This window comes from Sorex araneus, chromosome 4 (assembly GCF_027595985.1).
Source record: "Sorex araneus isolate mSorAra2 chromosome 4, mSorAra2.pri, whole genome shotgun sequence".
NCBI classification, from domain to species: domain Eukaryota; kingdom Metazoa; phylum Chordata; class Mammalia; order Eulipotyphla; family Soricidae; genus Sorex; species Sorex araneus.
This window is the reverse complement of record NC_073305.1, coordinates 130,980,100-130,996,655: the sequence shown is the minus strand read 5'-3', so window position 1 is coordinate 130,996,655 and position 16,556 is coordinate 130,980,100. Positions and strand designations below refer to the sequence as shown.

At 42.6% G+C, this 16,556-nt stretch overlaps 1 protein-coding gene across 1 annotated transcript in view; it reads left to right on the top strand.

The window, feature by feature from the left end:
• The first annotated feature begins 2,096 nt into the window (after window positions 1-2,096).
• The window catches only part of HACE1 (HECT domain and ankyrin repeat containing E3 ubiquitin protein ligase 1), an 82,735-nt gene continuing 68,275 nt past the window's right edge, over window positions 2,097-16,556 (top strand). The window contains exons 1-5 of the mRNA XM_055136186.1: window positions 2,097-2,384; window positions 10,612-10,666; window positions 11,021-11,110; window positions 12,110-12,214; window positions 13,839-13,914. Of these exons, the coding sequence (XP_054992161.1) occupies window positions 2,309-2,384; window positions 10,612-10,666; window positions 11,021-11,110; window positions 12,110-12,214; window positions 13,839-13,914 (402 nt within the window). The 5' untranslated portion in view covers window positions 2,097-2,308. The remainder of the gene's footprint in view (window positions 2,385-10,611; window positions 10,667-11,020; window positions 11,111-12,109; window positions 12,215-13,838; window positions 13,915-16,556) is intronic.

Sequence of the window (16,556 nt, the reverse complement as noted above, 5' to 3'; positions counted from 1 at the left end):
TAGGGCCTCTTTTAGCTGGCACTCTTTGGGATCCTTGGATCTGGATGCCTGCATTCTCCAGCTCTGGGAACTTTTCAGCAATGATATTTTTAACTGTGACTTTTTCACTGGGGTTGTCTCCTTGTCCTTCTGGTACTCCAATAATTCTAATGTTGTTCCTCTTGAAATAATCCCCTGATTTGCCTAAGAGCTATTTTGAGGTCTTTTCCCATTGCTTATTGTTGTCTGAAGGCTTCCTGCAGCTCATCTTCAAGCTCACTGATTCTGTCTTCGACTGTAGCCATTCTACTATTGAGGTAACCCACTGAGTTTTTAATTTCATCTACAGAATCCTTTATTTGTGACACTTCCTTTTATAACTTTTTAATTTCTGCTCTCATTTCTTGCTGTATTTTCTCGGCTGTCTGTTCTGTTGTTTCATTCATGTCCTCCTTTAATTTACTGGATGTCTGTTGAACCATTTCTTTGAGTTCATTGAACATCTTCAACATTTCATCTCTAAATTCTTTATCAGAGAGATTGTATTTGTGGGTAATGCTTGTATGGCTGGACCCTTTTCATCATCTTCTCCTTGTGGTGCGGATTTTCACTATTTCTTCATATTTTTGTAGTAGTATGGAGGTGGGACCTTCCAGTTCACTATGTGTCAGTTTTCCCCTCTTGTGAGAAAGGATTCTGGATGAGCTTGGTCGATGGTGGCCACCTTTTCCCCCTCCTATAGTTTCACCTTCCTCTCAGGTGCTCCTCAGTGGCTTCTGTGATGTCTCTAGTGAAGCTTTGGAGGATGTGTTCTTTTATATTGGGTTTGTAGAACTTTTTGTGATGCCAGTAGTACGGTGCAATTGGAATAGGCTACTGGACTATTGGCCTAATGTGTTTGAGATGGCCAGGATATTCTCCCCAGAATTAGGTGATGGAAATGAAAATGTGAGTCCAGAGTGCCAGGAAAGGGAAAAATAACTGCGGCTGCAAAAATGGTCAAGCCCATTTCTGCGGAGGCCATGCCTCCTATAACTATGTGGGTGGGGTGTCAGGTGGGGGCACAAATCTGGGATATGGAGCAAACCTGGCAGGGTGCTGGAGGATGGTGCCGGGATAGACGGGATATCAACTGATTTTTAAACATGACAGATAATAACATAATTAAATGGGTCATACATCTGGAAAACCAGGTATGTGATGGGATGACTGGGACTGGAGAGATAGCACAGTGGGTAGGACGTTTGCCTTGCATGTGGCCGATCTGGGTTTGAGTCCCAGCATCCCCTATGGTCCCCCTAAGCACCGTCAGGGGTAATTCCTGAGTGCAGAGCCAGGAGTGATCCCTGTGCATCGCCAGGTGTGACCCACCCCCCAAAAAAAGCAAAAAAAAAAAAAAAAACCCCAAAATTCACAAAACTGGGATGACAAAGGAGTGGATTCACTTTAAGAACAGCTGTGAGGCCAGGGCCATCGCTCAAAGATCTGAAACTCATACAAGAGTCTTCGTTGATCTGGGGATGGGGACCCTTGGGATGCTCCCAATCCCCAATACCGAGCAGGAGAAAAGCCACAACCTCCTTCCCCCCTCAAAATAAACAAACAGAAAAACAAACAAAACCAAACTAATGTGTACCATCAAACTTTAATGCTGGGTGCAGTTAGGCTTCTATACACACAGAACTGTGAAACTGCACTCCCTATATTTATAGAGTATTGCAAACCAATGACACATCAATGATTCTAAAAAAAAAAAAACAAAAAAAAAACCCCAAGAGCAATTGTGCAACACCACCCCCACTCCATAGGAGAATGGCAAAACGGAAAAAATTCCAAAAACAGGAACAAAACCTGACCCTGTTTAGTTTTGGAAGACGGGAGCAACAGGCAGCGGAGACACCCATAAGACGGTCCAAGAACGTGGCGTCAATGCTGTCTCCAGGAAGCTGGGCAAACAGAACCTTCTGCCCAGGGCTGCCCAGGAGGGGGCCCGGGGGTGGGGCGTGCGGGCAAAGGGGCGTGGCCGTCCCGCTCCGCCCCAGGCGCACCGCTTCAGCGCGGGGCCCGCGAACTACCATTCCCAGAAGGCCGTGCGGGTCCGAGAGGGAAGAGGCGGCGGCGGCGGCAGGAAGGGCGCGAGCGGCGGGGGCGGCGGCGGCGGCTGCACCCGGGTCGGTCCGACAGCCCTGAGTTGAGTGATCTGGACGCGGCCCATAGCCTCCTCCGGAGATCGGGCGCTGGCCCGGACGTCCGCGCGCCTGGGGCGGGATGTAGCGCGCTGGGCGTGGAGGCCGCCGGGCTGGCGGGGGGCGCGGGGGGCGCGCCGAGGATGGAGAGAGCCATGGAGCAGCTCAACCGCCTGACGCGCTCTCTGCGCCGCGCCCGCACCGTGGAGCTGCCAGATGGTGAGCGGGGGGCGTCCCGGGCCCAGGGCTGCTGGGGGCGGCTCAGTGTCTGGGGGGGGGGGTTTGCGGGCGCGGGGGGAATCGGGGGTTGGGGGTGCGGGGCTCGGTCCGCTGTGAGGTCGGGTGGGGAAACTTAACCCAAAGCGATGAAGATACCCACTTTTTATTCTTTTTTACTTTTCTGAGACCCGGGAGGGGCCCGTCGGGGTCCCCAGCGACGCCCCCCAGCCTGCTGTTTCGGGCCCAGGCAGGTGGGAGTTGGCAGGACCCGGGGCCAGGGCAGTGCGGGTCGCTTGGCTGCAAGATTCGGGGGAAACCGGAGCTTCTCCCGACTTAGGAGACTTGATGGAATAAGACGCGGGAAGGTGGAGACCGGGATTCAGAACATTAACTACAGGGGCGGGCCATGTTACAGGCATGATTACTTCGTGGGGGTAATGCACGGATGCCCGCCCCCACGACCCTTCACTTACTTGGCTCTGCACAGGGCTTCCCTCCCACCCCGCCGCCCCGCCGCCGCTCCGAAAGTGTAGCGAGCATCACTGTGTTTTGACAGTAAGCAGGTAAAAAGGATGTCGAATGTCAAACATCAAGTACTCTGTGTGTGTGTGCGTGCGTGCGTGTGTGTGTGTGTGTGAGATACCTGCTTGTTTGCCCTCATTTAAAAAAATCTATTTATCAGACGTAGGTGGGAACTGGGGAACTCCTGAAAATAAGGAATGTCCGTGTAGTGTAGTTCAGCGTGGCAGGTTTTCTTCGGGACAGGTAAAACTGGCTGTAAAAGGGCTCAGCAAGCCGTTTTGTCCCAGCCCTATGAATTCACATGTTTCAGAGACTGGAAGAGAAGATGACGGTGCAAAGGGCATTTGGTACCCTCCGTCCAAATGACTGGGTTAAGCAGGGTTAGACTGGTGAATTTCTGCCCCTAAAATGTGCTTAATGACTGTCAGGTTTCTTAAGATTCATAGGATACTGAATCCAAGTGTGTTCTCATAATAGATTTTTAGGAGCAGCAGTTTTCTTTTAAGTTTTTGAAAGTCTTAGTCAGCCTCTGGAATGTTTCCTTAGATTACCGTGTAGGGGGCGGGGTGTTTAGGCCCCACCCTGCTTGGTGCTCGGGAGTCTCCTGTGGGCAAGGCTGGAACTCCCGCCCTTTGAGCTATTTCTTGAGGCCCTCCTCTCCCCCATCTAATTTAATCAACTTTTAAACAACTGAGTTTCAACGTCTTACTCTGTGGAAAGTTCCACCAACGGTGTGATAGTTTCTACAAAAAGAGAGTAATTAAAAATTAAACTCTGAGGCCCACTTGCCATGCATTGTCGCGACCAAGCTCCATTGCCGGGTACCACAATTGATCCTCTGAGTCCCCCCCACCCCCCCTCCAGGAGTGATCCCTGAGTGCAGAGGCAGGAGTAAGCCCTGAACACTGCTGGGTGTGGCCCAGAAGACAAACAGAACTTGAGTTTATTTTCCTTGGTTGTTATGAATTTGCTCATCTTCCTTTAATTTATCTTTGACCCTTACTCCTGATGAATCTTTTTTTTAACTCTGTGAAATTGGCTTGAGGGGTAGGAGAATTGTGTGTGTATGGGGGGGCAGTGTGAGGGGGCAGGAAAGGTGATGAAGGATAGAGGGGAGGATAGAGGGATATAGCATCCTAATTTTAAAATTCCAGATTGAGAGGGCCTTAGCATAATAGTACAGCTGCTAGGATGCTTGTTTTGCTTGCGGGCTGATCTGACTTTGATCCCCAACGTCCCATATGGTCCCCTTACCCATCAGAGTGACTCCTGAGTGCAGAGCCAGGAGTAAGCCCTGAATACCAGCAGGTGAGGCCCCCCCCCAAAAAACAGACAAAATTCCAGATTGTATACAGTTTAGGGCTGAGCATACATTCTGAGAGCTTTCTAAATTTAAGAAAGAATTTCACTGCCTGTTGGCATTCAGCAATAAATAAACATGTATAAACAATTAAATTTTTTGTTTGTTTTGGGGCCACACAGAGGTGCTCAGGACTCAATTCTGGCTCTGCACTGAGAGAATCACTTGTAGTAGGCTCAGGGGACCTTATGAGTTGCAGTGTATTGAACCCTGGTTGGCTGCATCCAATGCTGTTGCCTTACCTGCTGTACTATCACTTAGACTCCAATAAACACTTTTTTTGTGTGTGTGTCTGTGTTTTTTTTTTTGGGGGGGTCACACCTGGTGATGCACAGGGATCACTCCTGGCTCTACACTGAGGAATTACCCCTGGCGGTGCTCAGGGGACCATATGGGATGCTGGGAATTTAACCCAGGTTGGCTGTGTGCAAGGCAAATGCCCTACCCACTGTGCTATCACTCCAGCCCTCAATAAACACTTTTTATTAAAAATTGCATTTGATGTTTTGAGGAGAAATTGCATAATATGAATCCAAGCTTCTTGCTTCTTCTTCTTCTTTTTTTTTTTTTTGCTTTTTGGGTCACACCCGGCGGTGCACAGGGGTTACTCCTGGCTCTGCACTCAGTAATTATTCCTGCAGTGCTCAGGAGACCATATGGGATGCTGGGAATCGAACCTGGATTGGCCGCATGCAAGGCAAATGTCCTACCTGCTGTGCTATTGCTCCAGCTCCAAGCTTCTTGTTTCTTAAGATTTCCACTGAGTTCTGAAATATTAACAAAATGACCAACATATTTAAAACAAGTTGAACTTTTCTTCTGACTCTGAAAGCTTTAATTTTATACCTAGTCTTCAAGGTATAAAGTCTTCAGTCTTCATGAGGGTGGAGGAGGAAACACTTGATAAGTGGTTATATTTTAACCTTTCTCAATTGTACTTCCTGAATAGTCTCCTCCTAGAAGAGGAGTCACAACTCTGTCTCTTCATAACTAATGTTTGTGACCAGCTTTTGTAAGATTAGTTATGATATAGAAATACATCTGTATTTTATAAATATGAGTTTACATATGATAATATCAACAAATTTTGGATGCTCACTTATGCTCACTTTTTTTGTTTTTGTTTTTGGGGCCACACCTGGCGGTGGGTGCTCAGGATTTATTACTGGCTCTGTGTTTAGGGGTCACTCCTGGTGGACGGGGGAACCACATGGAGTGCTGAGGTTCAAACTTGGGTTAGCTGCATGCAAGGCAAGTACCCTACATGCTATACTTAGTTCTCCCACCCCAAACTTTAAATTATAATATTATTTTGACTCGTAAGTTTAAAATCACAAATTTGGCATATTCTGTTTATGACTTTATTATTGAGGAGCTTAATTGAAATTGTCATTATCAACAAGTTTAGCTTCTTATTGGGGTGTGTATTATCTGAGAGGCAGAGAATGCTGTCTTGCCAGGGAGGTTTAAATTAGTGTTTTCAGCTCCTGGTGACTCAACTGTTAGGTAAAGAGAGCAATTTAATGGCTGAAATAAAAGAGAACAAAACAAATTAGGGTGCATTGCACATATTAAGAATTAAGTACTGTATTCCTTCCGGTAATCCAATATTTGGTAATATCCTTTTGGTAATCCAATGTTTGGTAACAAATACATATTACCAAACATTTATTACCAAATATCCAGTTCAGTTTCCCTTTATTAAAAAGTGGGATCTTTTTATTATCAAATATCCACTTGTTCTCCCTTCTTAAAAAGTGTTCTCTTATGGTGGATTTCTTTGAATCCGTATGTAGACAAAGTTCACAGGTTACATTTGATTGATTCAAGTGCACAGACTGGGTCTGAGTGGTACCTGGCAGTGTTCAGGGGCTGTTTCTGGCTCTGTCTTCAGGAGTGACGCCTGGCAGTGCCAAAGGTGGTGCCAGGAATTGAACTGGCGCTTTTTTGCCTGAGAGGCACATTCCTTCCCTCCTGTACTATCTCTTGGGCCTTGATTTATATCAAGACTTCTTAAGATAGCAGTTGCTTCTCTATTTTAAAGTCTTTCAAGTTTTCAGTAATTTTAGACTTACAGAGAAGTTTTGTGAATTGTAGTAGAGTCCCTATGTAGCCTTTATCCGGCATCCCAGGATGTTAGCAACTTATGCAGCTACAACTAAGGGAATATGGGTTTATCATTAATAGCTGCTTAAGATACTATTCAGTTTCATGCTTTCCCACTAATCTTCTTTTGCTGTTTGGATACCTCATTGTATTTAGTTGTCATGTGTGTCCTCAGAATTTCCCGAAATGTTCTTTAATTGTGCTTTACTTTAATAACCGTATAATATGCTCTTCTCAGTGGGCATTTGTGTTGTCAGGAGACTACTCGGGGGCCAGGAGATAGTGTAGAGCTAAGGCACATGCCCTGGTGGCCCCTGAGCACTGGTGGTCCCTGGCAGTATGGGAGCCGAAACACCACCACATTCTGTGTCCTTCGTTGAACTCTCTGGACCACCAGACAAGAATCTCTGGGACTGATCCTGGCATCCCTGGGTATCCCCTCCCTGCACCTCTACCCGCTAAAAAAGAAGAAAAATTCAGATTGCTCAGCTTTGGTTTTCTTTTTGTTTTAGGGGCCTGACATGGTGGTACCCCCCAAGTCCACCCTGTGGTTAAGGGGCTCAGTCTTCTTCCTGGTGGTACTTGGGAGAACTGTGTGAAACTGGGGCCTCAGCATGCAAAGCACGCGCTCCATCCCTTTGAGCTTTCTCCCCGGCCCTACTCAGGTTTTTAGGTGAGGTTCCCCTTAATTGGCTTTTGCTTTATGCTCTTTCATAATTCATTTAAAATGATGTCTTTTTGACTAGATACTCCAAAAGTAATGTGATCTTCTCAGTGGTTTATATACATATTTAGGGCTATATGGCATTACAGTGTATTTTCTGTAATAATCAATTGATTCCATGTCAATTGATTAAAGTAGTATCCGTTGGGTTCTCCTACTGTTATCATTTTTACCTTGTAATATTTTGGGGAGATATTTTGATACCATGCAAGTAGTACTATTTCCCATTAGGCCTTTCACTCATTAATTTTGGCATCTACATTGACTTTCTAAGGGCTAAATGAGAGTTGTCAGGGTTGCTTCTTAAATATTTGTAAACATCTAAAAATCCATTGAATTGAAAAATGACCATGACCATTGCTAGTATATAAATTCAGTTCCTAGCTGAAACACATAAACATAATTTGGCATCATACTACTACCCCACTCCCACCCTGTGGCGGGGGGGGAGGGGAGCAGCACATCTGATCCTACTCAGGGGCCACTCCTGCTTCTTTGCTCAGGGACCACTCTTGGTGGCACTCAGTGCACCATTTGTGGGTCTGGGGATCAAACTCCACTCCAGTTTCATGCAGGGAGCCACCTTTTCATTTGTACTGTCCCTCCAGCCCAGCATAGTGGTTGACTTTTAACCTTTCTTCTTATTTCTGTGAATGAATTATTCCATAAAGGGAATAATTTAACATGTGAATAGTGTAAAGAGATGAGTAAGATTTTAAGGCTGCTTCATAAAAGCTTTTAAAATAATTTCTTGCAAGAAGCAAGTGTCATGTATTTTTTAGCAGATATATCTTTTGTTTTTGTTTTTGGGCCACACCCAGCAGTGCTCAGGGGTTTTCTTGGCTCTATGCCCAGGAATTATTCCAGGCGGTGCTCAGGGAACCATCGGGATGCCTGGGATCTATCCCAAGTTGGTCATGTGCAAGGCAAATGCCCTACCTGCTGTACTAATCTCTACAGCCCCAGCAGATCTATCTTTATTATTAATTTATTAAAAATTTCTCCAAACTACATGTAAGTATGATGTAGATGTGAAGACGATTAACACCTCTTTTGAAGTACAATTTCACTTGCTAGGGTTATAGTAAATATTAAGCCTCCAGTTTTATCATCAATTCCAGAATGTATCACTTATTTATTTATTTATTTATTTATTTATTTATTTATTAATTAGTGAATCACCCTGAGGGTACAGTTACAGATTGATACATTTTCGTGCTCATGTTTCCCTCATACAAAGTTCGAGAACCCATCTCTTCACCAGTGCCCATTCTCCACCACATATAAACCCAGCATCCCTCCCACCCATCCCCAATCCCATCTCTCCCCACCCCACCCTGCCACTGTGGCAGGGTATTCCCTTTTGTTCTCTCTCTCTAATTAGGTGTTGTGGTTTGCAATAAAGGTGTTGAGTGGCCATTGTGTTCGGTCTCTAGTCTACATTCGGCACGCATCACCCTTCCCCTGCATGGCCTCCAACCACATTTTACTTGGTGTTCCCTTCTCTATCTGAGTTGCCCTCTCCCCAGAATGTGAGTCCAGCTTTCAAACCATGGAGTCAACCTCCTGGTACTTATTTCTACTATTCTTGGGTGTTAGTCTCCTACTCTGTTATTCTATATTCCATAGATGAGTACAATCTTTCTATGTCTATCTCTCTCTTTCTGACTCATTTCACTTAGCATGACACTTTCTATGCTGATCCACTTATATGCAAAGTTCATGACCTCATTTTTTTCTAACATCTGCATAGTATTCCATTGTATAGATGTACCAAAGTTTCTTCAACCAGTCATCTGTTCTAGGGCACTCGGGTTTTTTCCAGATTCTGGCTATTGTAAATAGTGCTGCAATGAACATATAAATGCAGATGTCATTTTGACTATACTTTTTTGCTTCTCTGGGATTATATATTCCCAACAGTGGTATTGCTGGGTCAAATGGGAGATCAATTTCTAATTTTTTGAGAATTGTCCATATTGTTTTCCAAAAGGGCTGAACCAGTTGGCATTCCCACCAGCAGTGTAGAAGGGTCCCTTTCTCCCCACATCCTCTCCAACAGTGGTTGCTTTTGTTCTTTTGGATGTGTGCCATTTTCTGTGGTGTGAGGTGGTATCTCATGGTTGTTTTGATCTGCATCTCCCTGATGATTAGTGATGTAGAGCAGTTTTTCATGTGCCCTTTGGCCATTTGTATCTCTTCCTTGGGAAAGCTTCTGTTCATTTCTTTGCCCCATTTTCTGATGGGGTTGGATATTTTCTTCTTGTAGAGTTCAACCATTGCTTTATATACCCTTGATATCAACTCCTTATCTGATGGGTATTGGGTAAATATTCTTTCCCATTCTGTAGATTGTCTTTGTATTCTGGTCACTGTATCTTTTGCGGTGCAGAAGCTTTTTAGTTTAATGTAGTCCCATTTGTTTATCTCAGAATATGTCACTTTTGTGATGATGTATGCAGAGGTACAAGCAGTAGCTGGGATGAGAAATTTTATAGTATTTCAAATTTTGTAATTTATTTCCTCCTCCTCCTCCTTCTCCTCCCGCACTTCTACCTCTTCCTCCTCTGCTCACTCCCTTCCCCTCTCCTCTTCTTCTTTCATAACACCTGCTGATGCTCAGGTGTTACTCCTGGCTCTGCACTCAGGAATTCTTTCTGGTGGTGCTTGGGGGGGCCGTATAGGATGCTGGGGATTGAACTCTGGTTGATCCCGTGCAAGGCAAACACCTTCCCTGCTGTACTATATTGGTCCAGCTCCCTCTTCTTTATTTTTAAGAGAGAATTTCATTAATTCATTTCCTCCCTTCTCTTTACTTTGTTGTATTGAGATGACTGGTGTTTACAAGTATGTGTGGTTGTGTGGCTCGCATATTTCTGTGTACTTGCCATGGGTCACATAATTTAGTCTCTGTGCTAGCACACCTGCTTAAGGGAGTGGTTGCATGCATTCTGTTGGCAGTGTTTGTCGAGAGTTGCTGGGGTGGTCACACATTTGCTCTTCTTTGGTTGCACTCCTGCACACTGCACATCTTTTGTTGTAGTACTTAACGGGTTGCAACTTCAGTTGTGGGGTTTGCACCTGGGGGCACGACTTTGGAAATCTAGACGGCAGAGCCCTGGGGAGCACCCTTGGTGCCTGTAAGCAATATTGAGACTGGAATGATGGCCTTGTGCATTTCAAGGCTTGTGCCTTTGCCACTGAGCCATCCCTGGATAATTCTATATTATCCTTAACTTTTTCTGCTTCTTCGAGTTTTGTTTGTTTGTTTTTTTTCAAACTACTGAGAGTATCTTGCCCGCACGGCAGAGCCTGGCAAGCTACTCGTGGCGTATTTGATATGCCAAGTCTCACAATGGAGACGTTTCTGGTGACCGCTTGAGCAAATCAATGAGCAACGGGATGACAGTGACAGTGATAGTTGAGTTAAAACTTTGGAGTAGTCTTACTTTGAAGTAACACCCTTTAGGAAAAATAGAAGATAAAATTGTTTGTCTTTTTCTTTTCAAACTTAGATAATGAAACTGCTGTTTATACATTAATGCCAATGGTTATGGCGGATCAACATAGGTGAGTGCCTGTTTCACAAATTTACAATTTTGGAGAAGTACAAATTTACCTAAATGTTGTATACTTATATGCTCACATCCACAAATAGAGTTTGGATGCCCTGGTGAAGGCTAGTAAGAGTACTAAAAAACTGTTGATTTTAAGTTACTATGGATTTTTTGTGTTTTGTTTTGGGCCACACCCAGTGGTGCTCAGGGTTTGCTTCTGGCAGCCCTAGAGCGGGGGCCATACGTGGTGCTGGGATTGAACGAGGGCTGACTGTTTGCCTGGCAGATTCTTAATCCCTGTGCTGTCTCTCCAGCTCTAATAACTCTCAAAATCAAACACTGCCAATTTATTTTTCTTTTGAAATAGGTCTGTTTCTGAACTACTATCAAATTCAAAGTTTGATGTCAATTATGCATTTGGACGTGTGAAAAGGAGCTTGCTTCACATTGCAGCAAAGTAAGACTAAGAGATACTTTGGGTTACGTTCTCATTTAGAGTATCGACCAGTTAGCTCTGAATTTGCTGTTGTCCCACTGACAGAAGAATGTTCTTTACTCATTTTGGTGTAGCGTACTCTGTTTATGTTTTTTTTTTTTCTTCTCTAGACAAATTGTTAACTTTGGGATTTGGATTCAAGTTTCTTATTTATTTTTCTAGCTTGTTCTAGATTAGACCAGAGTAAATTAGGCATGGATAATTGCCTTTTCTGGATGCTCTTTTTTTTTGTTTGCTTTTGGGCCATACCCAGCTGTGCTCAGTGTTTGCTCCTGGCTCTGGGCTCAGGGATCATTCCTGGTGGGGCTCGGGTGACCATATGTGGTGCTGGGGATCAAACCCAAATGGGCTGTGTGTGTCACAAGCACTTTACCTGCTGTACTCTCTCTGGCTCCACTTTTCTGGATGTTCTTAATAGAGTACATTTACGTTGTTCCCTAATACCATGAGATCTTATATGCTAAGTGCTCATTGTTCTTTATTATTTTTTTATGGTACTGGGGATCAAATACAGGATTCATGCTTGTGCTTGACTATAGGACCACATGCTTGGCCCTGCATATTGTATTTTTTACTTATGTGTGACAATAATTATTTCCTATGATGTTTCATTGTGTCATTAATTATTTGATCTCTAGCTTCTTTTCAGAATTTATATGGATGTGCTCAAATTTATTTTTCATAATGAATTTGGTTTCTGGGAGTCAAAAAAGTTGAGAGTGTTATACTTATTGTGTACTAGTGTTGTATTTTACTTTGCATTATTTGAACATCTCATATTTTATTATTTCCACGGCAAAATGATATAGTTTGAAAATAGAGAGTTTGCACAAATCACAAATTAATTCAAATTGTGGTTTAATATTAACCTTAGAAATAATTACTAGAGCTTTTTGTTATTTATTTTGATTTGTCATTATTGCTATTGAATATATCTGAAATGTTCTTAATGTTTTTCAGTTGTGGATCAGTGGAATGCTTGGTTCTGTTGTTAAAGAAAGGAGCAAACCCTAATTATCAAGATATTTCGGGTTGTACACCCCTTCATTTGGCTGCTAGAAATGGGTAAATATTTTGTTTCCTTAAATCACTTAATTTTATCATTTATATAAATCGTAAAGTTTTGGAAATACTTCTTTTCAAGTTAAACTCAGTTGGTGTTTCCCCCATCATTTGTCTTGATAAGATCGTCTTGTATCACTGTTTTCAATATTTAGGTAGCTGTCATGTTTGCTAATTTATTAAATTTTTTTAAAGTATTTTTCTTAAAATGTATTTGTGAAATTAATTATTACTTGTATATAATATTTTATTTTCCAAAAACAACAAAATTGTTTTGGAGAAAGACCACATCCAGCCTCAGAGGTTACTCCTGGCTTTGTGCTCAGGATTACTACCGACAGGGCTTAGGGCGACCTTATGTGGTGTCACAGATTGAACCCAGGTTGGTTGCATGTAAGGTAAGCACCTTAGGGGCTGTAGAGATAGTACAATGGGCAGAACCCCTGCCTATTTCTAGCTTGTTCCAGATCAGATCAGAGTAGGTTAGGTATGGGAATGAAAGGGCCTTTTTTCTACCGTTCCAGCCCCAGATATTTTTAATATCACCAAACTGTGCACTTAAATTGTTGAGATACTATTGACTTTTAAATATTCCGCAATTAAGACTGAGGATTGTTACAATAATACAACATTTTACTCTATCCATTCCCATTCCCATTAAACATATTCTCATTTGTTCCCCTTAGATATCGTGATGTATAATAATTTTAATATTTAGGCTCTACGCATAGACTGATGTGCACCACATGCACCATCAGAGTGCCAGTATCCCTCCACTCACTGTCCCTAGGCTGCTTTTTGTCCATCTGTTCACTTCCACCCTTTATTCTCCCTGCTCTTGATTTAGTTAGGCACGATTCTCAGAGTTAGAATTTTTATTGTTTTATATTTCCTTTGTTCTTGTTGTTTTTTGGTGGGGAGGATCTCCCAAATGAGCTTAGAAGTCCAGGGACCACTCCCAGCAATTCTCTGGCATTCAGTTCTCTGGTAAGCATCGGGTCCTGTGAATGGTTAGCAGAGGATTACCAGGGCCAGCTGGTAGGCTTAGAGACTTTCAGGGCTGCATCTGCAGATGCTTGGGGGACCATATGGTGCTGGAGATTGACCTAGGGTTAGCTGTATGCAAGACATGTACCTTAACCCTCTGAAGTCTTTCTCTAGTCCCTATTCTCTACTTCAGTTTTGGAGTATTTTGGGCCACACCTGACAGTGTTCAGGGATTGCTCCTGACTCTGATCTCAGGGATCACCCTTGGTGGTCCTTAGGGGATTATATACAGTGCAGAGATTGAACTGGGGTGAGCTACGTGCAAGACAACTGCATTAACCTCTGTGATCTCTTCTGCTCCCCCTATCTGTTTTGTATCTGTAATGAAGATTATTTATTAGTCACACTAGGAATTTCTTGGCATTGTGAATGATGAGTTTGTCCCAATGACATGAAAACCTGATTGTACCTTTTCTTTTTATCTTTTAGTTATGAACACAATTTTGTATTTTTTTAATGTTGTAGTGTACATTTAAATGTTGCATATATATATATTGATATCTGCCTCCAACTAATATTGATGCAGTTAATATATCAGCAAAGTAATTGTTAGTGTTACTGTCTTTTTTTTTACTTTCAGGCAGAAGAAATGCATGAGTAAATTACTAGAATACAGTGCTGATGTTAACATTTGTAATAATGAAGGACTTACAGCAGTAAGTATTTTTTCATGTGTCTTAAAGAAAATATATTGAAGGAAAAGTTTAGTGCAAATTTTTCTGTAAGTTTCTTCTTAGTAATAATTAAGATATATTTTTATTTATATTTTGAGCCCCAATATTCTCTCAATCTTTAGTTTGCCCTTTTAAACTTGTAGCATAGCTTTTGTAGTACACGTTTAAAATTTGATGAACTTTGTTGTATTAGTTTCTCCTTTTATGGATTTTGCCTTTGTTGTCAAATTTGAAACTCTGCCTAATCCTAAATCCTGAAGATTATCTTTTTTTCCCAGAAGTTTTATAACTTTGCATTTAAGTCTATTGATCTACTTTGAATTTCTGCGCATGTGAAAATTGACACCTTGGGGCTGGAGCGCTAGCACCTTGCACGGGCATTCCCAGCATCCCATAAGGTCCCCTGAGCACCACCAGGAGTAATTCCTGAGTGCAGAGCCAGGAGTAACCCCTGTACATCGCTGGGTGTCACCCTCCAAAAAAAAAAAAAAAGAAATGTGACACCTAAGTCAAAATTCATCCCTCCCCCTCTCCCATGAAGTCCAGTCTCCAGTCTATCACTCTTTGTCAGAAAAAAAACCTGCTCCCTGAATGAAATTGTTTTTTTTTTTTCCAAAAGTCAGTTGGTAATACTTGTATGAATTTATTTCTGAATCTGCAATCCTACTGACCCATGTGGCTGACCCTTACAGTACTGCATTCTCTTGGTTGCTGTAGCTATATGAAACACATTACTATGAGATTGAATAATTGTTCTTTTTTTTCATATTTTCTTTTCTTTGTCAAGATTTTGTTAGTGTTCTGGTTTCTTTGCCTTTCCATGTAAATTTTAGGATAAGTGTGTGCATTACGACATTTACTTGAATATTTTTTTCTTTCGTTTTTGTTTAATTTCTTTTTTTTTTTTTTTTGCTTTTTGGGTCACACCCAGCGCTGCTCAGGGGTTACTCCTGGCTTTGCACTCAGGAATTACTCCTGGCGGTGCTTGGGGGACCATATGGGATGCCGGGGATCGAACCCGGGTCGGCCGCGTGCAAGGCAAACGCCCTACCCGCTGTGCTATCGCTCCGGCCCCTGTTTTTGTTTAATTTCTTTTGGGTCACATCTGGTAGGGTTTAAGATTTCTCCCAGCTTGGTGCTCGGGATCATGAAGTGCCAGAGATGTGAACCCCAGCTTTCTGCATGTGTGTAGCCCATTGAGCTCTTTCCAACCCTACTTACAAGCATTTTTATTGGAATTTTATTAAACCAATAAATTAATTTGCAAAACATTGGTATCTTTTGCTGTTGATTGAGTCTTCCAAACTATAAACAGACTCTCCAATTATTTAAGCTTTTCTTTCCTCAGCATTTTGTTAAGGTTTTAGACTTTGTATATGTTTGGTTGTTATATGATATATTTTATTTTAAAATTTAATTTTGGGTGTGTGTGTGTCTGGGACACACCTAGGGGTACTTAGAGACTACTCCTAGCTCTGTGCTTGGGATGGCGATTCTTGGGGGACCATAAGATGCTGGAGATCAAATGCATGCAAGGCAAGTGCCTTAACTCCCTGTATTATCTCCTTAGCCTGTGTGGTATGTTTTATGATATATTTTGATGGTAGGGCTGTAGCACTGTTGTCCCTTTGTTCATTGATTTGCTCGAGGGGGCACCAGTAAGGTCTCCATTGTGAGACGTGTTACTGTTTTTAGCATATCAAATACACCATGGGTAGCTTGTCAGGCTCTGCTGTGCGGGTGGGATACTCTTGGCAGCTTGCCAGGCTCTCTGAGAGGGACGGAGGAATCGAACCTGGGTCGGCCATGTGCAAGGCAAACGCCCTACCCGCTGTGCTATGGTATATTATAAATTTAAGTTTCTGCCTTTTCACTGATAGTATATAGAAATGGGATTGCTTTTTATGTGTTGTTCATTCATTCTGTTACCTTGTTGAACTCATTTATTCTGTTTTTCTGTTCTGTAGTGTCTTTGGGATTTTTCTATATAGAAAATCATCTGCATATCAAAATACTATTTTTTTTTTCTTTTTTGTGCCACACTTGGCTGTGTTCAGGGCTTGCTCCTGGCTCTACTCTCAGGACTCGCTCCTGGCAGTGCTTGTGGGGGGACTATATGAGGTGCCAGGGATCATACTCTATTTAAAGCCAGTCAGATTGGCATCCTTGACCTCTGTCCAATAGAGATTGATCTCAGAGAATGAGACAGACAGAATATATAAGGACATACACAGACTATCCAAGCTTTATACACACACACACACATACACACACGTTAATTGTGCAAACTTTAGGTCACCTGAGTAGACATCTGTGGTCTTATAGGCAGAACATTTATTCAATTTAGTATTGCTCCTCCACCACGCCCCTTGGCTCTCAACAGGTGACAATGTGTTAAAAACAGTGAGTAAGCACATCAACATTCAGGAACGTGGAGATCAGAGGCTTGGGTATTGTACATAACTATCAGAAGGCATGCTTAAAATATAAAGTCCTAACAGTTTCCCATTCTATTTTTTCCCCCCATGCCATCCCTACATTTAGAAGGTCCTAAAAGTCTTACTTTCTACTTGCCTGTATTCTATATTACCAATATTCTATTCTTTAATGCTGTTTTATTCTGT